Raw genomic sequence first — 27,321 nt, forward strand, 5'->3', positions numbered from 1 at the left:
GGTGGGTGGGGGCGCCTGGGACCGGAAGTTCGTGTCGGCGGAGCTTCCGGGAGCCGCGGCGGAGCGGCGCTGACGTGGAGGGAGCCGGGGGCGGCCGGCCGCGGCGGGCCTGAAGGATGCTAACCAAATTCGAGACCAAGAGCGCGCGGGTCAAAGGTAGTGGCGCGGGCCCGGGGGCGCTGCGGGCGCGGGGGGTGGGCCGCGGCGCTGTGGCGGGGGGCGAGAGAGGCCGAGCGGGGCCCGGGGCCCGGGGGGCGGGGCGGGCCGGCCTGGCGGGGCTTCTGCTGCCGCTTTCTCCGGAGCGGCCCGGGGGTGCGCGCGGCTGACCTCCGAGGCCGCCTCGGCCTGCCCCCGGTGCCCCCCGGTGCCCCCCGGTGCTCCCCCCGGGTCCCCCCTCCTGGGGCCGCCGCTCGCGGCTTTGCTCCCGCCGCCCGGGCCGGCGATGACCCTGCGGTGACCCTGCGGTGACCCGGCGATGTAGGGACCGGGCCTGCAGGCGTCCCGCTCGCATCCAGGTTCAGCGTTTGCTCGAGCTCGGCGGCGCCACGTCCACGTCCACGTCCACGTCCAAGTCCGGTGCCTCCCACGGACCGTGGTTTCCTGCGAGGCCCGCGACCCCGGTGAAGTCTGTACGGTTGCCGCGTGGACACCTGCAGTTAGAACTTCAGATGAACCGCGAAGGGATCCCCGAGTACTGTCCGCTGTTAATCCGACCTTTAAGTTTAACGCGGCGTCTTCATTCTTGTTCCCTAAATAATGGCAACGCCCAGGCTTTGAGTTATTAGCAGAGGGAGGCTGCGGGCAAAGTGGCCGGAGTCGCCGGAGTCGCCGAAGTCGCAGTAGTCGGTCCCTTAGGATGTCAGAGGGGGAAGGACACAGAAGTAAGGTCTTGAGATGTTGAAACGTATGTACGTACGTCTGGAATATTTAGTAAGATGCAGTAGAATAAGGTGTATGGGAGCGTGGGTGTTTGGAGTCCCACGGGCTGGCTTGCTTGCTCTGGAATCCTGAACATCCCGCAGCAAGAAGTATGATCTTGGGGGACCTACTTAAGGTTCCCGAGCCTCTACTTTCTCATCCCTAAAATGCAAATAGTTTTCTCTTACAGAGAGAATTAGAATAAGATAATCAGGGGATCCCTGGGGGGCTCAGCGGTTCAGCACCTGCCTTCGGCCCAGGGTGTGACCCCGGGGTCCTGGGATCGAGTCCCGCGTGAGGATCCCCGCATGGAGCCTGCTTCTCCCTCTGCCTGTGTCTCTGCCTCTCTCTCTGTCTCTCATGAATAAATAAGTAAAATGTTTTTTAAAATTTTAGGTTAATAAAACAAAACAACAAATAACCAATTAACACCTGGGTTCAGTGACGTATGCAGATTCATATCTTTGAAAACCTGGTGAGACTGTAAACCCCTAGTCTTTTTGCAATCAGGTAGTATCTACAAAAATGTTAAATGCACGTTCGCTATTCCTGAGCAATCCTACTTTCAATCCTACTTTAGGGATCCATTGTCACTAGAATAATTTTAAAATGTGCTACAAAAAAAAAAAAGAAAAGAAAGAATAATAAAAATAAAACGTGCTACACATTTGTGTTTTGCTGTTAGAAAGAATGAGGTTATGTTTATACATACTTAATGAGATCCAGGGTATATAGCTAAGCAAGAAAAGACATTGGCACAACATATTTCCATTTTCACAAAATGATAAGGTTTGCATTAGAAATCTGGAAGGAGGGGATCCTGGGTGGCTCAATGGTTTAGCCCCTGCCTTCAGCCCAGGGTGTGATCCTGGAGACCCAGGATCAAGTCCCACATCGGGCTCCCTGCATGGAGCCTGCTTCTCCCTCTGCCTGTGTCTCTGCCTCTCTCTCTCTCTCTGTCTCTGTCTCTCATGAATAAATTAAAAAAAAAAAAAAAGAAATCTGAAAGGATACACTCCAGACTCTTAACAGTTGTTACTTCTGTAGACTTCCATTTCCAGTTGTGATGGAGTAAGAGACCAGAGTTACCTTTTCACCTTTAAACAGCTGCACAACTAAACAAAATTGTGAAACAAAGGTTTTCAGGTATGACAGGCAGTGTAGGAGAGTGATTCTTGAGAGAAGAGAAATAAGGTGACTCCTATGATTGTTTCTACCTGGAGAGTTTCCAGGCCGTGACATATGGGAGGGGGAAGAGCGCTGTGACCTCATGGAGGAGACAGTTTAGAGTTCAGGGAGGTCAGGACAGCTATAATTTGCTGGACAGAATAGCAAATACCACGTGGAACCCTCTGCAGGCCTTTGAGTCCTAATCTGCATATGCATGTGAGGAAATGACCCAAAGCCTGGGAAGGAACCTTTGGAGAGAAGGCAGAGTAATCCCCTGAACTCTCTTAGAGCTGGGAATAGTTTTGTGTTCCTGCTAGCCGGAATGGAAAGGCCTCCTGATACTTACTGCAAGGCGTCATCTCGAGACCTCGGGTGCTATCACCTTAATAGTGGTTCCAAATTAGACCTAGACTAAAGGCTCTTACGGACGACACTAACAAAACTAAAAGCACACTTTAAAACAAGTAACCTCACAATATCTTAAAACAAAGTTTATCTGTCTTTAAGGGAATATAACAAAAATCCAGTGCCTAACAGCATAAAATTCATAACGTCTGGCATCCAGTGAATTCCTAGGATTAACCGAGCTCTTTGTTTTCTTCTCTAAATTGTGGCCCATACTTAGCTAATTGGATCATTCCCTGTTTGTTTTTTCCTCCCTAGGGCTCAGTTTTCACCCCAAAAGACCCTGGATCCTGACCAGTTTACACAATGGGGTCATCCAGTTATGGGACTACCGGATGTGTACCCTTATTGACAAGTTTGATGAACATGATGGTAAGATAACAGTTTCTTGGAGAAAATTAAAGAACTATAAGTATTTATTGTCTTCTGGAGTGGTTTAAGCTTTAAGATTAAAGAATATGGAAGGACTGGATCTGAAAACTCCTGAATAAGAATTACCTTAGAGATTATACAGCTCTCTTAAACATATATTGCCTGCTTTCTTCCCCAGGTCCAGTACGAGGGATTGACTTCCATAAGCAGCAGCCATTGTTTGTCTCTGGAGGAGATGACTATAAGATTAAGGTACAGGGGCACCTGGGTGGCTCAGTGGTTGAGCGTCTGCCTTTGACTCAGGGGGTGATCCTGGGGTTCCGGGATTGAGTCCCACCTCAGGTTCCCCACAGGGAGCCTGTTTGTCCCTCTGCCTATGTCTCTGTCTCTCTGTGTGTCTCTCATGAGTAAATAAATAAAATCTTAAAAAAAAAAAAAGATTAAGTTACAAGGGATCTGTTATGACTGGGAGTAAGGATAGGATTTGGGATTTGGCAATTATGGAAGGGACTAAAACCAGGATGTCATTCATACAAAGCTCAGGCTTCTGATGTTATCAGGGACCCTTACCCAGCAAACATTTACTGAATACTTACTGTGTGCCAGACACTGTATTATTTTTTGGGAATTCAAAAATTAAATGATCTCTGTTCTCAAGAACTTTTATCCTAATGGAGGAGATACACATATACCCAAAATAATAGACATATAGTTTGGTGGGTGATACAATAGATAATGAAAGTGAAATTGGGAAAGACAGTCCACATCCAAAGACAAAAAGGCATAGGTGACATACATAGGTGAATACATATGAGAAACAGTAATTTTGTGTGAATAAACTCTGAAGAAAAGGTGAGATAAGGGCCAGAAGATGAGAGGGGCTGGATAATGGGTACCTATTTGCAGTGCTCAGAAGTTTGGGTGTCATCATATAGATAACAAAGAGCCGTTATAGGCCTTTAAGTAGAGAAGCGACATCAGATTCGTTTTTTTTAAAGATTGCTTGAGTGGTAGTATAGAGAAAGGATTGGATGAAGTGGACAAGCCTCAAGGCAAAGATGCCAATTAGGAGACCATTGTATAACCCAGTTGGTAGTTGGGCAGGACCTGACCTCAGGAGGTAGCGTTGCAGAATGGAGAGGTGGAGATGAGAGCTTAGGGAACGGCATCAGTGAGTCTGCTGGAGGGATGGTGGGGGAAACAAATGAGATGAAATTTATTGCAGATATCTAGCCTAGGTCACTGGGTGCCATTCATCAGGAAAGGAAAAACAAGGAGATATAGTTTCTGGAGTGTTGGGAGAGAGGATGGTGTCTTGGTCTGTTGGGGCTACTGTAACAAAATACCACAATGTGGGCGCCTTATAAACAACAGAAACGTCTCACGATTTTGGAGGCTGCAAGTCCAAGATTAGGGTGCTAGCATAGTCAGCTTCTGGTAAGGTCCCTCTTCTAGGTTGCAGATGGCTGACTTCTCTCTGTGTCTTCACATGGAGGAAGAGTGAGGGATCTCTGCAGAGTCTCTCTGATAAGGACACTAACCCCCTTTAGGAGGGCTCCACCCTCAGGACCTAAGCACTCCTCAAAGGCCCCACCTCCTCATTCCTAAACATTGGGTGGAAGGATTTTAACGTAAGAATTCTGGGCAGGACATAGACATTCAGTCCATAGCAGATGGGTAATGAATACTGTCTTGAAACATGAGTTTAAGGTATGTAAGGGGAAAAATGCACCTGTGCTGGAGTCCTCTCTGGGACCTGGCATTGTGAAGGAGGGAGCCAAAGCAGAGGTGGTATAAGGTATCCCTCTGGGATTATGTTGAATGGGAAGATAAGCTGTCATTTAAGAGCTAGAGGAAGTAGAGTTGTATAGGAAAGAATGATTTTAGAGGTTGGAGATGGAACAGGCAGAAGCCTGTGAGATGCCAAGGAAAGAGAGAATTTTGGGAAGGAGAAAGTGGTCGGAATAAGATACGGACCCAATAACCTTTGGATTGCTTAATTAGGAAGATCTTAGTGATCCGGCACCTTAACATAAAGTGAGGGAACAGAATATAGGAGATTCTTTGAAGAAGCTTGACTGATAAAGGCAAAACTAGAGCAAGAGGCTTGGAATATGTAAAAAAAAATCAAAAATTTCTTTTTACTTTACAAGATGTTTTCATTAAAGCATGTGTATCCAATCAAACTAGTGAAATTTACTTCACGAAAAAAGTTGACAGTTTTTTCAGAAGCCAGTTCAGAAGGTTATGCTTTAGATTACACAGCAGAACCGAGGTGACAGGCATGACAAGTGAGGGCTGCCCACAGAGAAAGGAGGTGTTAGGATTATAGGAAGGACAGTCCTGTTTCTTAGATTTTGGCCCTGCATCCTGGGCACAGCTAGTGGAGGCTCAAACCACCTGATAGAGACCTCAAAAGCTCTTAGGGATTTCACTTTATTGTAATATTTTTAATAAAGTATTTGTTATTTATATTGATGACCATTGACTATCCAGAATGGTTAACTTGGGTTCCTTTAATCTGTTTAAGAAAGGAAAGACTGGGTGACATTTAAGGAAAAAGATTTCCCCAAAAATCATATTTTTAAAAGAGGATTATTTTTCATTAATATGAAATGTCCACATAGATAGGCAAGTCAGTAGAGACGGAGGTAGATTAGTGGTTGTCTGAAGTTGGAGGGGTTGGAAGGAAATGGGGAGTCACAGCTATAGGGTATTGTTTTGAAGGGGATGATGATAATGTGTTCTAAAATTGGTGGTGATGATGGTGGCACAGCTCTGAGTGTACTAGAAACATTGAATTTTATATTTTAAATGGGCAAATTTGGGGGGATTTGAATTATTTCAGTAAAGCCATTAAATAAAGAAATTAGCTAGCTGGCAGGTGTGCGGTGTTACTACAGGAAGCCACAGATAGCCAGAGTTTAAAAACCCTTTAGGTCTTTATAAGAATTCATGTTCTGGAGTTTGGTAGAGGACTATAAAGGAGTCAAGATAGTTTGAAGCTGGAAATGTGGAAGTTTAGGACACTGAACTCTGTAAGGAGGAAAAAAGTTAAGAGAATGGTATTTATGATATGATCTAATTTCTGTGTGGCACTCAAACTCCATTGGGTACATGTATTTTATTTATACATAATTCAGCAGATGACAGTGAAAGTATTGGGATACTTTCATGTTTCGTGTTCTCTTTTCTCATTTCTACAAATACCTGTTGAGCACCTCCTCTAAGTGTTAGCTGCTGTATTAGGTACTAGGGAAATAGTGCTGAGCATGGTGGACAAGGACTCTGCCTTTAGGGATTTCACATTCTCGTTTGGACAATCATACTTTCAGGTTGTTTGAATTTGTTACAGGAAATGGTATTACCTTTTGTAATTTGCCCAAAAAATTGAAAAAAAATTTTTTTAAAAAGATTTTACGTATTTATTCATGAGAGACAGAGAGAGAGAGGCACAGACACAGGCAGAGGGAGAAGCATGCTCCATGCAGGGAGCCTGACGTGGGACTTGATCCTGGGTCTTCAGGATCAAGCCCTGGGCTGAAGGCAGCGCTAAACTGCTGGGCCACCTGGGCTGCCCTGAAAGTTTAAGTAAAAATAGTAACTAGTTAGTTTAGGGATGGTAGATTATAAGAAAATTTTAAATGTTAAAAATATAGAAAGCCAAAAAGCCAACTGGTCTCGTAATTGTGCGCTTTTTGGGTGGTTTTCTGGATGGGAGTGCATACTTTTAGGTTTCTGGTCCTGGTTTAGCATCTTCCTCAGTTATGTGCATTGATATCTGCTACTTTGGTAGTTGGCTCAACTTTATATCTGAATATGATGTCTTTTTGGTTAGCTTATCCTAGCTGAGCGATGTAGTATTTTCCATAGTGACGAATTAAAGTCTGTCTGCCAAGTACAGACCATGAATATATGGTCATCATTTGCCACCAAGTTAGCAGTCTAAGTGAAGATGATGCCATATGTTATATTATTGTTTCCTTTAGAGTCATGGTGTTTGTCCTACTTTTTTCATCCTGAGCTAAGGTAGTAGGTAATGTACTAGGGGGTCAGTGTTCAAGCTAAGAACACAATTATGCAGTAGAAAGAAAAGTTAAGCCCTGGATAAACCTCTTGTTTCATGTTATTAAATAGAGATGGCTTCTCCCCAAGCAATATACTATTGCTTACTTGGATTTCTCTTTGCAGGTGTGGAATTACAAGCTGCGGCGCTGTCTCTTCACATTGCTTGGGCATTTAGACTACATTCGCACCACATTTTTTCATCATGTAAGTAGCCATGGTGGCTCTAGTTGTAGAGCATTCTTCAGTTTCGTTGTGGGAATCTTCTACTTCTCAAGAAGCCATGCTTTGATAACAGAATTACTGGAGTTCTTTAAGTGGCTCTTCTAGACTCTGTGTGGTGTTGACCTTTCTGCTTTGTTTTCCTTCTGCAAAAGGAGGTACTCAGGGTTATATTGAATTTAACTTAATTGGATTCATTGGACTGTGTAAGGAAGACATTGGTTCTCTATAGGGAAAAGTAGAGATTTGATTTCAGGTTTCCTGAGCTAGTGAACGAAAGTTTACAGACTAATCCCATGTGGAGTGTTATTAAGTAGGTGGGTCTGGAGGGATGTAGAGGTTAGATGCCATTGTGATGAGCTAATGTTTTGAGGCACTAACAATCAATTCTATCCTAGGATTTTAGGCTATAGTAGAGGCTGTTCCTCTAGCCAGGCTTTCTACCCTCCTTGATCTGTCAGATATCCTAGAAGACAGATACTGATTTATATGTAGATTAGAGATTCCAGCCTCTTAATCCAGTCTATAATTCTATGCTATTAGATTTAATTTATACTGTTGTTTTTATTCTCAGTAAACCTTAAGTCTCTTGAGTTAAGTTAGAATGTAATGAAATAAGAGTTTCTAAGTATACTTTATTTTTTTGTAATATTAAAAAGAAATTAGGGTAAAATGATTGTAAAATTATAGCTAAAACATTTGAGAATGATTAGCCAAAGAGGCAAAATAATTATATTCTGAAAACTATAAAGCACTGATGAAAGAAATTGGAAATGACACAAAGAAATGGAAAGACATTCCGTGCACATAGTTTGGAAGAACAAATACTGTTAAAATATCTATATTCAAAAAAAATAAAATAAAATATCTATATTCCCCAAAGTAATCTAAAGATTTAATGCAATCCCTATCAAAATACCAGCATCATTTTTCACAGTACAAGAACAAACAATCTTAAAATTTGTATGGAACTACATAAGACCCCTGAGTAGCCAAAGTAATTTTGAAAAAGAAAGCTAGAGGTAAAAAGAAAAGAAAAGAAAACTAGAGGTATCACAATTTCAGACTTCAAATTTATTACAAAGTAGTAGTAATTAAAACAGTATGGTGCTGGCATAAAAATAGACACATTGATCATTGGAATAGAATAGAGAGCCCAGAAGTAAAACACACAATTATAAGGTCAATTAATCTTGGACAAAATAAAAATGAATATACAGTGGGACAGTCTCTTCAACAAATGGTCTTGGGAAAACTGGACAGCTACATGCAAAAGAATGAAACATGACCATTTCCTTTCACCATAGACAAAAGTAAACTCCAAATGGATTAGAGACCTAAACATGAGACCTGAAACCATAAAAATCCTTGAAGATGGTGCCTGGGTGGCTCAGTCGGTTAAGTGGCTGACTCTTGATCTCAGCTCAGGTCTTGACCTCAGGGTTGTGAGTTTAAGCCCCACATTGGGCTCCACACTGGTGTGGCACCTACTTCAAAACCAAACCAAACCAAACCAATTGTTTTTACATGTTATTTTCTGCTTCGGTTCCTGAGATGGGAATATTTTGAGACTGGATGGTCTGACAAGAAATCTGATCATAGAAGTTTCTTATAGAGGATCATATGGGAAGGGAGGGAAAAATAAAACAAGATGAAATCAGAGAGGGAGACAAACCATAAGAGACTCTTAATCATAGGAAACAAATGAGGGTTGTTGGGGGGGGTATGCGGTAATTGGGTGATACATTATATGTTAGTTAATTGAATTTAAATAAAGCAATAAAAATAACAATGTTCTAATCCTAGAGTTAGAGAAGACCCTCTCAAAGGATCTTAATTTACAGGACTAGTAGTGTATAAATAGAAATACATTTATGCACACACATATAAATAAAAGTAGGTATGGTATGTATTATTTGTCTCTCAGAATCCTTTATGCTTTTGCCTGACTTCTCTTCTGAAATCTCCAGGTGAAAGTGCCATTGTGGGAGAAGCTGGTAGAATGGTGGGGGGGACACAGCGAGGCTGTGAATCCGAAGATGGGATCCCTTTGCTGGTTCAGCTGAGACACCCAGTAGTGGAGTGTTTCAGAGCCTGAAAGTACATGTTTGTTTAGTGTTAAAACCCTTTGTCTGAAAACAAAGCAAAACAACCCTTTGTCTGGATTATCTTTTAGGAATATCCCTGGATTCTGAGCGCCTCGGATGATCAGACCATCAGGGTGTGGAACTGGCAGTCTAGAACCTGTGTCTGGTAAAGCAGAAGATGCAGCTGAGAGAGAGGCTTCATTCTGCCTCCTATATTCATAATGAGCTTTTCTCTTCAGAGCAATCATTTCCCTTTCCCAGTAGGCCCTGCCTGCCGATTAATTCCTGATTGTCCCTGTAGGATGCTTTTACGTACAAAATGATAAATACAGAGGCAATCTTGTTAATAATGTATGAATCTGGATTTTCTGATCGTTTCTTGCCAAAGAAGGGAGGTCATAGCACTAGGTTTTTGCTGGTTTTCAGTTCTGTTCCTATGAAATCTGAGTTAAGGTCTAGACCTCCATTCTGCTTTGTGTTCAGGCCTTGAGCTTTCCATGAAGATATAAGGACCATTGAAAATGATGCCATTTAAGAGGGATATCCTACCAAAATGTAACTGGTAGTTTTTTGTGTAAATTACTAGATTCCATTTATTTTGATCTTTGAACGTCTTTAACATGAGAGGAGAGTTGTGCAATTTCACTTCTCTTGAAATTGGTAATATTTAAATACTGAAGCATCGGGGATAAAAGAGGACTTTTGGTAAAACAGCTGACCTTGTTTATTGTTACTGATTCAGAATTGTTAGGATGACTTGCCTTTGCCTCCAAGAATACTTGGGTATGTTATCTGTATGTGTAGGCTTCTGTTGAGTCCTGCCTCTAACTTGGTATTGTCTTTTTTCTTCTTGCAGTGTGTTAACGGGACACAACCATTATGTAATGTGTGCTCAGTTTCACCCCTCGGAAGACCTGGTTGTGTCAGCCAGCCTGGACCAGACTGTGCGCGTTTGGGATATTTCTGGTGAGCTGCCCAAGTTCAGGGGACAGTCTCATCACATCTGACGCAAAACTGCAATTGCTGAAAATAGTGAGGGTAGTTGGCTTAGAACAGGAAAAGTTAGACTATTCTGTTCTTGTATAATAGTATCTCTGCTTATGAGGGTATTAAATCTGCTTTTGGTTGTTCTTTATGTTAGTATTCTGGAGAAAAGTGGCTGCTCTAGAAAGTGCATTTAACTTGAAGAAAATTTCACTTTGTAGTTTGTTACAGTTTGTAGTTTAAGTTTGTGGATACCATATCTAGTATAGTTTATAGAATCTGTATAGTTGGGGGTATTTTTTTTTTTAAGATTTTATTTATTCATGAGAGACAGAGAGAGAGAGAGGCAGAGAGACAGACAGAGGGAGAATCAGGCTCCATGTAGGGAGCCTGATGAGGGACTCAATCCTGGGACTCTAGGATCACGCCCTGGGCCGAAGGCAGACACCAAACTGCTGAGCCACCCAGGGATCCCCAAGTTGGGGGTATTTGATTAAGATTCGTGCTTTCCAGTAAAATAAAGCAAGAAATGCATCTTCCACAAAAATGAATTTTAGGAATAGCTCAGTGCTGGAAACAGGACTCTGGGGTCATGTGGGCTCATTTAGAAATAGGAAAACCCCTCTCTTTCTTCTAGTGTAGAGAGTACAGGGGAGGGTGGGATTTTTATGTCCAGAACACCTTTCAGTGGGCAGACTTCTAGAAATTAAAATAGATTTGTACATTTTTTTATAAAATTTATTTATTCATGAGAGATGCAGAGAGAGGGGCAGAGACATAGGTAGAGGGAGAAGTAGGACTTGATGTGGGACTCGATACTGGGACTGCGGGATCATGCCCTAAGCCAAAGGCAGACAGACGCTCAGCCACTGAGCCCCCCAGGCATCCAGATTTGTACATTTTGGATAGTAGGGATAATCCCTCTTTTCACAGTTTATGTATCTTGATTTTGGGATAAGGATTTGTATGTTTAGTGCTATGGAGAGGAAATGTGAGAAGTTGCTAAGTTGAGATTGTAAATTTGAGGGAAGGACGGCCCTTGTGAAGCTGTCAGGCCGGCTGGCTCCCTGGAAGTGCTTTGTGGACGGTTGGAATATGGAAAAGGAACTCCTAAGTGCTGTGGTTTCCTGCCCAGTCAAATCTGCCTTATCACTTGTTGAATTGTCTCCTTTATTTGTTTATTGCCTTTGGAATTCTCAGAGTTTGGGGTTCTGGGGAAGGTCAGTTGCTACACTGCAAAACACTTGCTTCGTTCTATAAAAGGAAGGCCCTTCAGAGGCCCTTGCCTGGTTCTGTTTTTTTTTTTTTTTTTTTTTTAATTTTTATTTATTTATGATAGTCACACACAGAGAGAGAGAGAGAGAGGGGCAGAGACACAGGCAGAGGGAGAAGCAGGCTCCATGCACCGGGAGCCCGATGTGGGATTCGATCCTGGGTCTCCAGGATCTCGCCCTGGGCCAAAGGCAGGCGCCAAACCGCTGCGCCACCCAGGGATCCCACCTTGCCTGGTTCTTTATGGTGGTAAAGGTATCACGCATCTGAATTGTGTGGCCAAGATGAGAGGGTGGGCTAGAGCAGTATGGTACTTGCTGTCCTTATAAGCCACAAATGAATAGCAAGTCAGAAATCTGGATTTCCGGGTGCAGCACTTGGAATGTTGTAATAGTAGTTGGTTAAGATTCATGCAGCAAGAGAGCAACCAAGGGAGGAGGACGGTGGGAGAGCAGAACCTTTGGGTTCTTTCTTTTTTCACTTTTTGACTTTCTGATGGTTATGTATTTTGGTGCAGCAGAGATCTGAAGAGCTGAAAACTAATTTAGGTGGCCCAAGTGCTCTTACATATCTCTCCAGCCCCCTTTCCTTCTCAACCATGAGAAGAGTTTTTGACAAAAATTCAGTGTATGTTAGGTGTGGTCTTGAATTCAGGGATGACAGTCTTGAGTCCTGTGTCCCCATGAACCATTGTGATGACTCTCATCTTAGGATTTCTAGAATCTCGTGCAGTTTTCAGAGGGTCGGAATTAGAAGGGAATGGTATCAACAAGACTGTGTTGGAGATAGGAAAGTTGAACTCTTTCCACTAGAGTTTTTGCCATTGCAGTTTTTCGTCAGACTGATGAGGCTTTTTGAAGTACACCCAGATGTGACCAGCCTTGCCGACAGGAGTTAAGCACAGGCCCTACGAGCCTGTGCTCTCTCCTCACCGCTAGTGCCAGGGAGCTCCTTGTTTACTCTCTCAGTAACCTAGCTGTGGCTTTCCATGTTTTTTTGCTGTGCACACATTCAAAGCCCCCTCTCTGTCTCAGGATATAGGAGCCTGGTGGGGTTGGATCTGGCTCATGCTATTCTTGCTGATTAGCAGCCAGTTTTTGGAATAGCGTTTCCCAGCCAGAGCTCCGTGACAGAAGAAAGCACCACTCAAATACTTTGAGTGGCTGTTTTCTCAGTTCTTATGAGAACAGTGTATAGCTAATGGCAATGCAGATCATAAAGAAGTTTACTCATCACACACATAAAAGGGATGGTTTGGCCGTTAGGACTTAATTCTTTCCTCAGAGCACTGGGCTGAGAAGGGCCTCTTACTGCCCTCCTCTGAGAGTACTGTTCATGCTACCTGATGCTAGCACAGCAGGTACCTGTGGCCCACGCTACAGCGATTGGGGCAGTTGGGTGGATGGATTCTCACCGATAACCTGAAATGCCCAAGGCAAGAAATCCTTTCATTGCTTTTGTAGGTTGAAGATCATTTTTATATCAGAATTAAGGACCTTAGAGAAGAGAGGGAGTGTGGCCCCAGTTGCTTGTGGGTCACACTTGCTCTTGAATGTGTGCAGTGCCTGGGTCACTATATAATAATATTGCAGTAGCTGTACTTGTTTGGCATGTGTGATGCTGAGAATTTTGCACTAACTTGCTGTACTAAGGTTAATGTTCTCTTTACCATTTCTACGTGTTTTTCTCTACTCACAACTCTCTTGACTTCCAGTAACGCCTTAATCAGAGTAAAAGATGTTTTAGTCTTTAGCCAAATGGAGCTTTAAGTTAGACTTTTGCATTTATTCTTTCCTTTTCTGGAAATCAGCATACTCTTTTTAGCAGAGTTATGTTTGCCTGGGTTCAAATAAGTCTGAACACAGGAAGAGGAATTAACTTTTAAGTCCGTTAGGGACCAGAGTAGTAATTCTGAGAGAGGAAAAGTTAGTTCTGAGTCAGAGAATGAATACCCACATTTAAAGGACTGCTGGAAATCCTAATTGTTCGGAATGTCTAGCTGTTGGAGCTCAGTATACAATGAGAAAACAGATCTTTAAAAGAAAACCTGTCTTCTTGTTATCTGTCCCATGAGAATTGAGCCCTGTAGGGCTTACTTAACCTGAATCTTTTCTGTTAGCCTGGCAAAAAACATGTATTTAAAAGAGAATATATTTATAATCTAGTTCTAGAAGATAGATTATTTTTTTTAGCTTGATTTTCCAAGTAAACTGACAGTAAAATGATCTTAATGTGCTTACACCTTTGCATGTCAAGCCCATGTAATTTAGGCTTAATCTTTGAAATGACAACTAAAAAAGTATTAATTTGCTGCCAATTCCTATCCTTATTCCTCTCTTTTTACTCCTGCCCCTGGCCCCCGTTGGGAAGCGTGCGTCAAACTGGTCCAGTCTGAGAGTGAACTCCCTTCCCTCTGGATTTGAGTAGCTGCTGTAGAAATTTTCCATCTGTCGTTCAGTCATAGCGAGATGCTTGTCACAGGCTCAAATACTTCTCTAAGTATCTTTTCACTGCCTGTCACTATTCATCTGTCTGTTTTTGCTCTCCCTCCCCCTCCGTCGTGACAGCGAGTGCAGCAGAGGCTTGCATTCTGTCATACGGCTTTCCTTTTAATGTGTGTGTGTTGAAGGTTATTAGAGGTGAAGTTCCTCACAGGTGTCTGTCTTTGCACCTTCCTCTGAATCTGTTTCAGATTGACAGATCCTATTAAAGAGACAAGCGAAGTAAGTGAGAAGAGACATCCCTGTGATAATGTATTTATGAAGCCTGGGAGGGTGCATTTTTGTTCAAGTGTGGCTTTATTCCTCTTACCTGTTAACTGCTCACCTTGGACAGAGGACGAGATGATCAACATTGTCAGGCCATTGTGAAGGCCTCCCTCTCCGATGCTGCTGTCTGCATGCCCTTGGAAGAGAGTTTACATGAATATTGTGATTTTAAAACAACACAGATAAATATAATCATTACTCTTAAATGTTCATATTTCCCTAGAGATTCCAAAATTTAGGCTTAAAGTGACTTAGGTTTTATTTTCAGTGATGGCTTTTATTTTCCCCTCAATTTTGATGAATACTTGCTTTTTATTTTACAAGTGCCAGTTGCTTGAATTTCCTCTTTTCCCCACAAATACTTCAAAAGATAGAATTTTAGTCCCAATTTTATTTTCCTATTTATATATAATCATACCTGCTAGTCTGTCTCAAGGGTTGTTATCAGGATCAAATTACAGAACATATATTAGCACTTTGAAAATCACGGAATGCTTTTCCAGTGTAAAGCAGTTGTATTGTTTGCATAGCTTTGCTTGTGACTGTACCACAGATAGTTTTAAAAGGTGTGGATGAGTTGTAAGTTTGGGTCCTATACGATTCTTCTTACCTTGGTGTCTTTTTTCTATTTTCAAATTAAGGGCAGTTCCTCCCAGTGACACTAGCCTCCAAAAGTTTTACTGGCAAAATACACGTATTCAGATCTGTAAATAGCCTTTTTAAGTAAGAGCTTAAAAGGACACGATGGTTATTTATACATACATACATACATACATATGTACCTGAACTAGATTTTATTAGTCATGATCTAAAAGAAAGAAGTTACGTTCATCTGGCAATCTTTTTGTTGAATACATTTATAAAGTACTGTTGTGCATAAGGACATGATAGTTTAAATCATTTTGTTCTGTGCCCAAGAGTCACATAGAAGAGTACACTTGCTGCGAAAGTTGTAGTTTTATACTCTCTTCCACAAGGTAGCTTTTTGGTTTCCTCTCCTGCCCTGGAACTTCCCCATGAATTGCCGAACAGCTTCTGGTTTGAGAAACAAAGAGCCATGGCTTCCCCAAATGACTTTTCTTTTAAAAGTTTTTGAAGTGATGGAAGAGAAGTTGCTGTAGTTGTCATAAAGTTGAGAGTGGAAATGGGACGCTTACCATTTGAGTCTGCATTTCCAGAACAATAAAGACTAGAAATTTTCTCAAGTAGGCTGCTCCTGAGGCAAGGCTTGCGGAGGAAGTTAGCTGTGTTAGAAGTTTAGATTGTCGTCCTCTGGGAGGAAACACCGTAGCAGGTCTGTTAAGTGTCAAGGGAAGAAAAGAGAGGATAGTGAAAGTGCTTCAACATCTGGAACATTTTTAGAAAGAGAGAGATAGGAGCTCTTGACTTCTTTCTTGAGTCTCTCTAGATTTCTTTTCCCCTCCTTTTTCATTCTCGTTAGTCTATCCCTGTCCCTTCCTGTGCCTCTCTTACTGTGTTCTTTTTGGTAACACTATTTTGTGTCTTCCATCCCACTCCTTATCCCTTCAAAGGTCTAAGGAAAAAAAACTTGTCCCCTGGTGCAGTGGAGTCCGACGTGAGAGGAATAACTGGGGTTGATCTATTTGGAACGACAGATGCAGTGGTGAAGCACGTGCTGGAGGTACTTGTCTTCACAGCCTGCAACTCACATGGGCTCTTCTCCGGGAAATGGTGACAGCATGCCACTCGTTTGTTCATTCCTGCAACAGAATTGTGTGGTGCTTATGAAATGGCACTGTTTTGAGGCGCTGGAAGCAGAATATCCCGTGAGCCAGGAGAAAGGAGGCTCCTGTGCCACCTAAGGGAGAGTCACATTACCTCCTAAACCCAGCGGGGAGAGCAGGAGAACGCTGGCGTAGGCTCCGTCACCATTCCAAAGCAGAGTCCGTTCACACGCCTCTTGTGAGAGTTGGGGTGGGGGGTGGGAGGATTTAATCGGAGTTATTGAGGACCAGCCATGTGTAAGTAATTTGTGTGCGTGGTGAGAAAATAGAAAAGCGCTAGAGAAAGAAACTAGATTTTAAAAAAACATCTAATTTAATCCTCACAGCTATCCTCTGAAGTAGATATTAGTAACCTCATTTTACAGATGAAAAAAATTGAGACTTAGAGAAATTGAGCAGTATACCAAAATCCACATGTATCTAGTAAATGGAAGAACTAGGATTTGAACTTGGATTGGATTCCGAACCCAGGAGACTTTGCCCACAGCATGAAGTCTCTCAGAAACACTGGTGATTTGAAACTACCTTATCTATGATTCTGCTGTAGTGCTGAGTACAACTAGATAAATGAAGTATAAGATATATTAAAATTAGCAGTTCTTTTTTTTTTTTTTTTAAGATTTTATTTATCCATGAGAGACACACAGAGTCAGAGACATAGGCAGAGGGAGAAGCAGGCTCTATGCAGGGGACCTCATGTGGGACTTAATCCTGGGACCCCAGGATCAGGCCCTGGGCCGAAGGCAGGCGCTAAACCGCTAAACAAGGGATCCCCTATAATAAGCAGTTCTTAAACTTTGTGGTCTGAGAACCTCTTTATCCTCTTAAGACTTACTGAGGACCTCAAAGAGTTCTTGTTTATGTGGTTTATATCTTTCAGTTTTTACCATATCTGAAATTAAAGCTAAGAACACTTAAAAACACAAAATATATTAAGCACATATTCTGTTAACCATCAAAGCAATGACATCATGTCATGTAGCCTCTGGAAAACTTTATCCTTGGGAGAGAATAAGAGTGAAAAAGGCAAATAACATCTTAATGTTACTATGAAAATAGTTTTGACCTTGCATATTTCCTCACTCATCTGAGAGTTTCCCAACCATATTTCCTTGTTATGTTATGAGATTGTTTTTTATTCTTGAACTAATCATTAATTTTTTTTTATTTTTTTTTTATTTTTATTTATTTATGATAGTCACACACAGAGAGAGGCAGAGACACAGGCAGAGACACAGGCAGAAGGAGAAGCAGGCTCCATGCACCGAGAGCCTGATGTGGGATTCGATCCCAGGTCTCCAGGATCGCGCCCTGGGCCAAAGGCAGGCGCTAAACCGCTGCACCACCCAGGGATCCCTTGAACTAATCATTAATAATTAGTTGAGGAAATAACATATAAGTAGACAACAAAGCAAGGCAGTATATCCCAAATGGAGATGACACTAAATTTGGGAGTAGAAAGATTTGGGAATTGGCATGAAAATTTGGGTGTAATACTGAATGGGTTGACGTACCTGTCATGTTTATATCTTAGAATAGCATAATCCCTTGAGTCTTTTCACAGGAAGAACAAAAATCAGACATTTTTTATAATCACCTGCATGGCCCATAAATTTTCTTTCAGTAATAGTACAAAGCCATTTCAGAAGAACCACTTCTTTTTTGCCACAGGGTCATGATCGTGGAGTAAACTGGGCTGCCTTTCACCCGACTATGCCCCTTATTGTCTCTGGAGCAGATGACCGTCAGGTGAAGATCTGGCGCATGAATGGTGAGTAGACCAGTGACCAAATCACCGTGTCTAAAAAATTGACTGCTGAGCAGCAAGGTGAAGTAGCTGGGTCTTCTGCACTTAGTGACCCATTTTCCTACCTTAGGTTCTTTTTTCCTGTTTTTGAGGCATCCTAGTTTTGAGGAGTCTAAGCATAGTTAAGAGTAACCATTCATTCATTCAAAAAATATTTATTGGGTACCTGCTTTGGAGTTACAATGGTGACTAAAACACATGGAACTTATATTTGTTCTATCATGACAGCTGGTGACAAATAAGACAGGGTAAGCAAGAGGATAAAGGATGATGGAGAAGAGGTGCTGTCACTGGTAGGAAGGTCCAAATGAAAGAACAAAGAAACATGTATAGATTCTGAGGCTTAAATGAAGAAAATTACTCTGTTCGAGAGAAGTTGCTGATGCAGCTTTTGGAGTAGCACCTAGCATTTGATGACAGATGCTGTGATTTTAAGTCCTGGATTTGTAATAGTAGAGAGTTGTGGTAATCTAATTCTTCTCCATCCTTCAGAGTCAAAGGCGTGGGAGGTTGACACCTGCCGTGGTCATTACAACAATGTATCTTGTGCTGTCTTCCACCCTCGCCAAGAGCTGATCCTCAGCAATTCTGAGGACAAGAGTATCCGAGTCTGGGATATGTCCAAGCGGTAAGGGGGTTTTGATGGGTGTGTGACCAAAGCCAGGGAAAGGCCCCTCCTTTCTCTCATTCTGTCCTAAAAGTTAGATTAGAGAGCTTCTGTGCATCTCTTCATCTTCAGCATATAGAGACACCAGGTCCGATGTAATGGAAGCTTTAAGGAGCCTAGCAACAGCCAGCATTTACAGATCTCCCCTCTAGTACAGTCTCCACGTGCATTCTTTTTCTCCAAATTTAAGGGTGTTCTTCTGTAGTTAGAGAAATAAGAAATATGGAATGAAGGTAGTATTACAAGAAATCATGATGAATAAGGGGAAATTGAAATCCCAAAATAGTAGGGTCTTTGTCTTCTTGGTAGAATTTATCAAGACTCCCCTTTACTTAGTATATGCAATTTGCTGTCCCTGATTTAATCTTTAATCAGTGTGCTGGCTTACAGTCAGTGCTCTCATATATGATGGGCTGAGGATTTCTCCGAAATGAACTCTTTCATTTGTGTACCTTTTGCTTTCCTAGGACTGGGGTTCAGACCTTCCGCAGGGACCACGATCGTTTCTGGGTCCTGGCTGCCCACCCTAATCTGAACCTTTTTGCGGCAGGTAAGGGCCATTTCTTCTCTTTTTCCTTGAGTTCAAAGTTTGTAAGATGTGAGAGTGATTCTGCATTAGTTTTCTCTGATTGATGCATAGCAGGATGGCGGGGAGGAGAAGGAGGGTTCTCAGAGCTGTGCAGTTGAAGCTTTTCTCCTTTGCTCTCCTTTACCTTCCTGGAGAACCATTCTTTCAGTGTTCATTGTCCACCTGGATCCATTTGCCAATAAAGCCCATTACCTTTGATCATTTAGAAGGCCAGTGGTGGACACTCAGGATTCTCTGACAGAGGAAGTGAGAAGCTAGAGGCAGAGCTTCTGTCATTCGTTTAGCTGATACAAACGGAGCCTCAGGCCCTAGTCTGGGTGTTGGTGTGAGAGCAGCCTCAAGCAGTATCCCTGACATTATGGAACTTTGATTTGTAGTGAAGGGAGAGAGACCATAAACTGTAAATATATAAAACAAATGTGGAAAATACTTTGAGAAAAGTAAGGCAAAAGGAAGGGGCATGAAGAGGGATGCATGTAGGGCACTGCTGCTTCCTACTGGGTGTTGAACGAAGTGAGGGGTGACCCACTCACTGACAGTGCTGTGAGCAGTGCTGGACCCGTGTGAGTGGCATCGGAGGCCAGGAGGGTACAGCCAGTGGAGGCTGAGTCATGGGACGGAAGAGCAGGCTCGGTTGTGGCTCCACCTTACGGGCCAGGCTCAGATTCAAGATTTTATTAATGGGTGGAGAGCCATTGGAAGGTACTGGATAGGGAAGTAAATGAGCTGGTTTGTGTGTGGAGAGCTGACTAGGATGACAAAGGTCAGAGGTTGATGATGCTAGTAGGAAAAAAGCAAAATATTTTTAAAAAACAACTGGACAGGCTTTTTTTTTTTTTTTTTTTTTTATTCATGAGAGACAGAGAGAAAGGGAGAGGCAGAGACCTAGGCAGAGGGAGAATTGAGCCCCATGCAGGGAGCCCGATGCGAGACTCAATTCCAGACCCCAGGATCACACCCTGAGCCAAAGGCAGATGCCCAACCGCCAAGCCACCCAGGCGTCCCTGGACAGGCTTTTTAAACTAGCATCCCTGTTCAGCAAAAACTTTTATGTTCTTGCTATATGCTAGGGACGGGGGAAGGATGGAAATTACCATAATTTCCATTACGGTAGAATGGAGCTCTACCGGTAGAGCTGGTGGACTTAAACAATCACAGTGCAGGGTGTTCAGTGCTATACTAGAGGGTTTTTTTTTTTGTTGTTTTTTGTATTTTTAATTGAAGCATAATGGACAAGTATACTCTATCTTATTAGTTTTAGGTGAACATCATAGTGATTTGATATAGTCGACAAATTGATATATGGAATAGGGGACAAAATAGTCTCCTTGATTAAATCTAGTTACCATCGGTCGCCACACAGTTCTTAGAGTATCATTGACTGTATTCTTTATGCTATTCATTACATCCCCATGACTAACTTATTTTGTAACTGAATATTTATACCTCATAATCTCCTTTATCTATTTGGATCACTCTCCACCTCCTCCAGCCTCTGGTAGCTTGTTTGTTCTCTGTATCTGTGCTGTTTCAGTTTTGGGTTTTTTTGTTTTTGTTCATTTGGGTTTTTTTTAGATTCCATATATTAGTGATCTTTTACAGTATCTGTCATTCTGTGTCTGAGTATTTCACTTAGCATAATTCCTCTAAGTCCATATTGTTGTAAATGCAAGATCTCATTCTTTTTTATGGCTGAGTAATGTGCCATTTTGTGTGTGTATGTGTGTAAAACATTTTCTTTATCCATTTATCAGTGGAAACTTACCATTGCTTCTATATCTCTTGGCTACTATAAATAATGTGAATGTGGGAGTACATATATCTCTTCAAACTGGTGTTTAATTTTCTTCAGATGGATACCCACTAGTGGAATTGCTGGATCATATGGTGGTTCTATTTTTAATTTTTTGAGGAATCTCCATACTGTTTTCCTTGGGGGCTGCAACAATTTACATCCCCACCAGCCGGGCACAAGGAGAGTTTTCTTTTCTCCACATCCTCACCAATACTTGTTATTTCTTGTCATTTTGTTAACTAGCCGTTCTTAACTGGTGTGAGCTGATACTCATTGTGGTTTTTGATTTGCATTTCCCTGATGATAAATGATGTGGAGCATCTCTCCATGTGTCTGTTGGCCGTTTCTGTGTCTTTGGAGAAATGTCTGTTCGAGTCCTCTGTCTGGTTTTTATTTATTTTTTTTTTTTTATTATTTTATGATAGTCACAGAGAGAGAGAAAGAGGCAGAGACACAGGCAGAGGGAGAAGCAGGCTCCATGCAGGGAGCCCGATGTGGGATTCGATCCCGGGTCTCCAGGATTGCGCCCTGGGCGAAAGGCAGGCGCCAAACAGCTGCGCCACCCAGGGATCCCTCTGTCTGGTTTTTAATTGTTTGTTTGTGTGTGGTTTTCTTTTTTTATATTGAGTTGCATTCTTTATGTATTTTGGATATTAACCTCTTATCAGATACGTGATTTGCAGATATTTTCTTCCATTCAGCAGGTTGTCCTTTCATCTTGATGATTTGCTTCAGTGTGCTGAAGCCTTTTAGTTTGATGCAACTCCATGTGTTTATCTTAGGTACAATGGAACTTTGTACAGAGTGTTAGGAGAACACAGAGGAGGGTGTGTCTAACTGTGACAGTATGATAAAGCATTAGGAAAGGATTCACAGATTTTTTGAATAAGAAATCTAATAACTGTGAGAATTTAGGTAAAAATGCATTTAGGCATCTTTGTTTTTAGTACACATACAGCCCTCGTCCTTGTGTATCTCCTGTTTCCAGCTTTCTTGCCTACAGCTAATTCTTTCCTCTTCTCACTGTGCTCCAGGCCATGATGGTGGCATGATCGTGTTTAAACTAGAACGGGAACGGCCAGCCTATGCTGTTCATGGCAATATGCTACATTATGTCAAAGACCGATTCTTACGTCAGTTGGATTTCAACAGCTCCAAAGATGTAGCTGTGATGCAGTTGCGGAGGTAAATCAGACCTGTTCCCTCCCTCCACACCCTCATCTGTCACCACGATGTGATAGCTACGAACTGGACTCTGTCTTTCAACAACATTTTGCATTTTGGATCTCCTCTCCTCTCACAGATTGAATCCCTATTGGGGAGACTGCTCAGTTTAAACCCCAAGAGCACGGTAGGCACAGAGGCCATGAGGAGAATGAGAGTTTCCCTAATGAGAATGCTAGTGACCCTGTGCAGAGGAGATCATACTTCCACTGTCTGCCAGGTCTCTTGCAAACCAGAGAAAGTTTCCTGGTAGAGAGCAGCCAAACTTGGTGACAGGCATTTTTGCCTCTATTTGGCATTTCTGTAACTCTTCTTTGCTTTCCAGCAAAATGCACACATCTCTAAACTAGAATATATGTCTCTGGAAGCTCTTAACTCTGAAGATACGATAACCTCTGGGATGTCTGGCAAAAAGAACTGTCCTCTTGGAAAGCCAGCTGCATCAGCATGCTGAAACATTCATGGTGGCAAACTCTGGCATGAGGGTTTGATAACCAGCCTCCAGCATTACTACAATAAAAAGATGGGTTTATGTGAACACTCCAAGGGACAGGAGAAATTAGCCAGAGAAAGAGCACATCATGTTACTCTGTGGTGTCCTCTGCAATTATGTGTAGGAATTTGTACCCAAGAGGAACCAGTCCCACTCAGTACAATGAGTGCTAACCCTACCTTCTGTTGAATAATTGGGCTTGTAGTAGGGTTTGCCTTTTTTAAACTGTTTGTCAAAGCTGAGTTAGGGATGTCCTCAAGCGTTAAAGGAAGGAAGAGAGTAGATGCAATATTTATTTTTATTCCTGATTATAAAAGTGATGAGTATATGTATAAAGACTGGATAAGTAGGAATTTTGGGAGTAATTCCATTCTTCCGTCCTTATTCCTCTTCCTTATTTTCTCTTTTTTTCCATGTATAACTCCAGTGGTTCCAAGTTTCCAGTGTTCAATATGTCATACAATCCAGCAGAAAATGCAGTCCTATTGTGTACGGTATGTAACCCATGGTGTCCTCTTATGATTGTCCTATTTCCCGTAACTTTCTTTCTCATGCTTTTAGGGAACCTCTAGTGGCTGTTTAGAAACTATGTAGTGGTCATTTTAAAAGAGCTAACATAGTGAACAGGCTCAAACCAGGTCCACTCCAGTGATACCAGCATGTTAGGGTTTATGAACTTTCATAAGTCTGACAATTTCTAAACTTAACAGAGCATCAAGATGAGTGACCCAGGGATCCCTGGGTGGCGCCTGCCTTTGGCCCAGGGCGCGATCCTGGAGACCCGGGATCGAATCCCACATCGGGCTCCCGGTGCATGGAGCCTGCTTCTCCCTCTGCCTATATCTCTGCCTCTCTCTCTCTATCATAAATAAATAAAAATTTAAAAAAATTTTTTTAAAAAGTGAAAATCCTCTTTGGATTTCTTAAAAAAAAAAAAAAAAAAAAAGATGAGTGACCCAAATCACTACAAGTATATATATTCTATGCAAAGATGATGCTTATCTTGATTCCTTCATGTGGGTAAAAATTGTAGGGCTGACTTGGAAGAGGGTTGCTTTCCTTGGAGTTGCCTTTAGGGCCAGCAGGTAGCCCCCACATTTCTTCATATAATTTGGGAGAAAAAGGAAATGACATTTTACTTTTAGTGCCCCTGTTTGCCAAGTTAAAAAGAATGAAAACTTGTCTTTCCCCATATGACTTCTAGTCTAACCCTGTTCTTGTTCAGTATCTAAGAACATTTTTTTCCTCACAGTTGTCTTTATTATCTTTTCTTTGATTTTTTTTTTTTCCTTTGAACAGATTTTTAAGTTGATGAGTATACACAGGTAGAGCAACCAGAATACTGGGGATTTGGTTCATTAAGTTTTGGAGGCAAGAGCAATCCTTGCTTCCTTTCAAATAACATCTGCGTTTTTGGAGGATACAAAAAATAAGGTGCTGTGAATTCTGAGCCTGAGAATTTTTAGCAGTAGAAACATTTGCTTGCCCTCTGGGTGAAGGAAAAGGAAGGGATAGCTTCAGACTGTTGTACAATGGCACAGTTTTCTCTGTCGGAATAAACTGCTATCTTTGTTCCCCTCGCTAATGATTTGACTTCTTTCTCCTTTACAGAGAGCCAGCAATTTAGAGAACAGTACCTATGACCTGTACACCATCCCCAAGGATGCAGACTCACAGAATCCTGATGGTAGGTGCTTCCTGTGTCTGCAGGCTTTGCGCACAGCTCCCGTCTCCCGCGCCATCACGCCTCTTCAGGTTTTTCACTTTCCATCCCCAGCCTGCGGCCACATCACTCATGTCTGTTGGCAGGTGCCGCTGACAGTTGCATCAGAGGCGACCATGGTGTGAAATATTCATGTTCCTCCTCCATTTTATTACTCCAGCTAGATATATATTTTTTATAATTTGGTTATTAGAAACTCTCCATTTTCTCTTTCAGCACAGCATGTTATCTTAGTTTATTGTCAGCTGATATGACTTTCACCCTGGTAGTTTCATTTATTTAAGAATGTGGTTCCAATCTTGCAGTGTCTCATCCTGGGACTAGGGATTTATGCTCTCCCATCCACATCCAGATCCGATTGGCATCCTTTTGCATGTCAGAGAGATGAGGCTATTCGCAGCCCCATGCCCCACCAGGGATCCCAGGATCCAGCTGAGACCCCTGTCTACCTCTTCCATCACCACCACCCCTGGTTGAGTCCTTCCTGTTAGAATTCGCTGACAGCCTTCTCAGAATGGACAGGTCTTGCCTAAGCTCCTTTCAGTCCACTTCCTCCCGTTGCTTTACAGAGGGTTTGTTCCTTGGGTCCCCACCTTACTAGCACACTTCCATGATATTTTAGACTCCTGTCAGCAGAACGTGAGAAGTCATTGTGCTAGTTCTGTCCCTGTTGTTAGTGCTACTGTGTCCTTAGTGTTGCTAATATGATGTACTCTTTAAAAAAAAAAAAAAAAAAAGTGTGGTTCTGGTGAGAGGAGGGGAAATCTGTCAGTCTTTGGTATCCATAAATCAGTTTCTCTATAAATTAAACAGTTAAGTCATTTCTGACCAAATTTTATGATTAAGTCCCTCCCTATCCACCCCCTTGCTCTTTTTCCCCATCTGTTACAATTAATAGAGTTTAAAATATCTTAGTTCTGTTTTCCTACCACTTCTATTTTCTTCCTCTTTCAAGGGAGAGAATAGTAAAGGAGTAAAGGTGCAGCCCGGTGACAGGGAGCAGAGAGGAAGAGAAAGAGCAAAAGCTTGACTCAGCGTGGGTCCCTAGGCCCTGCAGAATGGGGGTGTTGGTTGTGATAAGAATTGCCTGTCACCCACAGGTGCTAGAGAGGAGTACAGAGCAAGGCTGGCCAGCATGTTTTGTTTACTTTTCTGCTGATGCTATAGATCAAAGAGTATTTCGTGCAGCCTTCTGTGTGTGACTGTTGAAGTTTCCCCAAGAGTAGAGAGCCCATTCAGAATTCTCATCAGCCAGTGAAATGTTGGGGAACTGAGGAGCATTTTATAACTTTCTTCAGGGTAATAAGAGTGATTGACATTTATAGAGCAACAGCTTGGTGCTAAATACTGCCCACACAGAGCTCATCTGCCTGTCAAGATTTAGTTGGGGGAGTGCTGTGCCCCACCCTGCTCTACCCGGAGGTCTGCATTTGCATGTTAAAAGCAGTAGAGCAGCTGCGTCCTGGGGAGGGGGCTCTGTCTCTACTCCAGCTTGTTGAGATAGGAGGTCCTAGACACTGACAGGCTGCTTGCAGCGCTCCGCGGCTTGGCCAGCAAGGCCCTGCTCGTTAGCTTGATGGAGTGTGCTGTCTCCCAAGATGGGCGGTCCTTCTGCCAGTACATGGTGTTGGCTGAAATGCAGCCACTTGGCCTAGAGAAAAGAGGCTTGGCAGGGGTGGAGGTTGGAGTTTGGAGGGGACTGGTGGGGAAAGTCACTGACAATAGCCTCAGGTTACAGCTGAATTAGTTAGGAAGCAGCTGAACTGGCGAAGCCAACATGGCAGCCAGCAAGACTGGCAGCTCCGTGGCACCTGACTCTGTCACCTGCCAGTGGTTCACCACATGCTCCCACCCTTTGGTTTTGTTCTCAGCTCCTGAAGGGAAACGATCTTCAGGCCTGACAGCCGTTTGGGTTGCTAGAAATCGGTTTGCTGTCCTAGATCGGATGCATTCGGTGAGTTAAGCCTAAAAGGGGAAACTGATACAGGCAGTGTGGTAGCAGTGGTCTATGTATTGCATGAAGAAAGAGCATGTTTTTTCTCTGCTCACCACCTGGGGAGCTGTGATCATCGTGCAGATACCCTAGTCCCCTTAGGAAATAAACCTTAAAATTGATTTGACTGGGTTGATGATCACTGTGGGTCTGAGCTTGAGAACCAAGCTAATATCACTCTTGATAATACAGAAGACAAAAGCCATCAAATGTGAAATAGGTGGATTGGACAAGGAGTAAATCCTCTTCCTTATCCTAGTTATTCCCACTGGTATTAAAATGTAAGCCGTCCTCAACAAGACAGCCAAAACTCTATCAAGAAAATATGTAACAAAAATTTAAGCCCCAAAAGTGCTGTTCTCTGTTTGAAGGAGGAATTCAGACTTTAGTTGGTTTTCTCAGGATGTTTCAGTTGGGGGAAGAAACAGAAGCTCTCAAGGCCCCTGAAGAGGGTCTTGGTTGGGGTGGTCTGCCCGGCGTGGTGACTTACCTGGATAGGAAACGACCCAGACTTGGTTTCTTGAAGCTAAGGAACAGTTGCTGAGGCACATTGTCAACTGCAGCTTACGAATGTGCATTTCTGATAACACCACCTGTGATCATTATTTCAGCTTCTGATCAAGAATCTGAAGAATGAGATCACCAAAAAGGTACAGGTGCCCAACTGTGATGAGATCTTTTACGCTGGCACAGGCAATCTCCTACTTCGAGACGCAGAATCCATCACGCTGTTTGATGTACAACAGAAGCGGTAACGTGTTAGGTGCCCCTAAAGCAGAGAGGCATATGTGGGGTGAGAGTGGACATCTGTAGTGGGAGGTTTTCCTCCCAGTGACTCTACCTTAGGCTTGGCCACTTGTGTGCTCTAACTCCAAGACTCTTTTTCACCACTTTCTCCTCTGGGTCACTTTCCATCCTGTCTGTACACACTAGCATTACAATGAGGGGCTTATTTATCTGTTTTTGGAGCACTTACCTGAACAAAGAATGTTTTGGAGACAGAACTATAGGCACATAGGGAT

General features: G+C 42.6%; 1 protein-coding gene across 4 annotated transcripts in view; it reads left to right on the forward strand.

Annotated features, from left to right (window-relative positions):
- Window positions 1-2: 2 nt before the first annotated feature.
- Window positions 3-27,321, forward strand: part of COPA (COPI coat complex subunit alpha) — a 42,597-nt gene continuing 15,278 nt past the window's right edge. For 2 of the 4 annotated variants that reach the window (XM_025420757.3, XM_025420759.3), the window contains exons 1-15: window positions 3-156; window positions 2,752-2,865; window positions 3,044-3,117; window positions 7,057-7,137; window positions 9,329-9,405; window positions 10,096-10,205; window positions 15,796-15,905; window positions 17,680-17,779; window positions 18,308-18,443; window positions 18,950-19,032; window positions 21,901-22,051; window positions 23,011-23,077; window positions 24,195-24,270; window positions 26,178-26,260; window positions 26,911-27,050. In XM_025420757.3, coding sequence (XP_025276542.1) covers window positions 117-156; window positions 2,752-2,865; window positions 3,044-3,117; window positions 7,057-7,137; window positions 9,329-9,405; window positions 10,096-10,205; window positions 15,796-15,905; window positions 17,680-17,779; window positions 18,308-18,443; window positions 18,950-19,032; window positions 21,901-22,051; window positions 23,011-23,077; window positions 24,195-24,270; window positions 26,178-26,260; window positions 26,911-27,050 — 1,442 coding nt within the window. In that variant the 5' untranslated portion in view covers window positions 3-116. Of the gene's footprint in view, window positions 157-674; window positions 905-2,751; window positions 2,866-3,043; window positions 3,118-7,056; window positions 7,138-9,328; window positions 9,406-10,095; window positions 10,206-15,795; window positions 15,906-17,679; window positions 17,780-18,307; window positions 18,444-18,949; window positions 19,033-21,900; window positions 22,052-23,010; window positions 23,078-24,194; window positions 24,271-26,177; window positions 26,261-26,910; window positions 27,051-27,321 lie in introns of those variants that run through there. The other 2 variants (XM_025420758.3, XM_025420760.2) reach the window with 2 other exon arrangements.

The sequence above is a fragment of the Canis lupus genome, chromosome 38 (assembly GCF_003254725.2).
Source record: "Canis lupus dingo isolate Sandy chromosome 38, ASM325472v2, whole genome shotgun sequence".
Taxonomy (NCBI): Eukaryota; Metazoa; Chordata; class Mammalia; order Carnivora; family Canidae; genus Canis; species Canis lupus.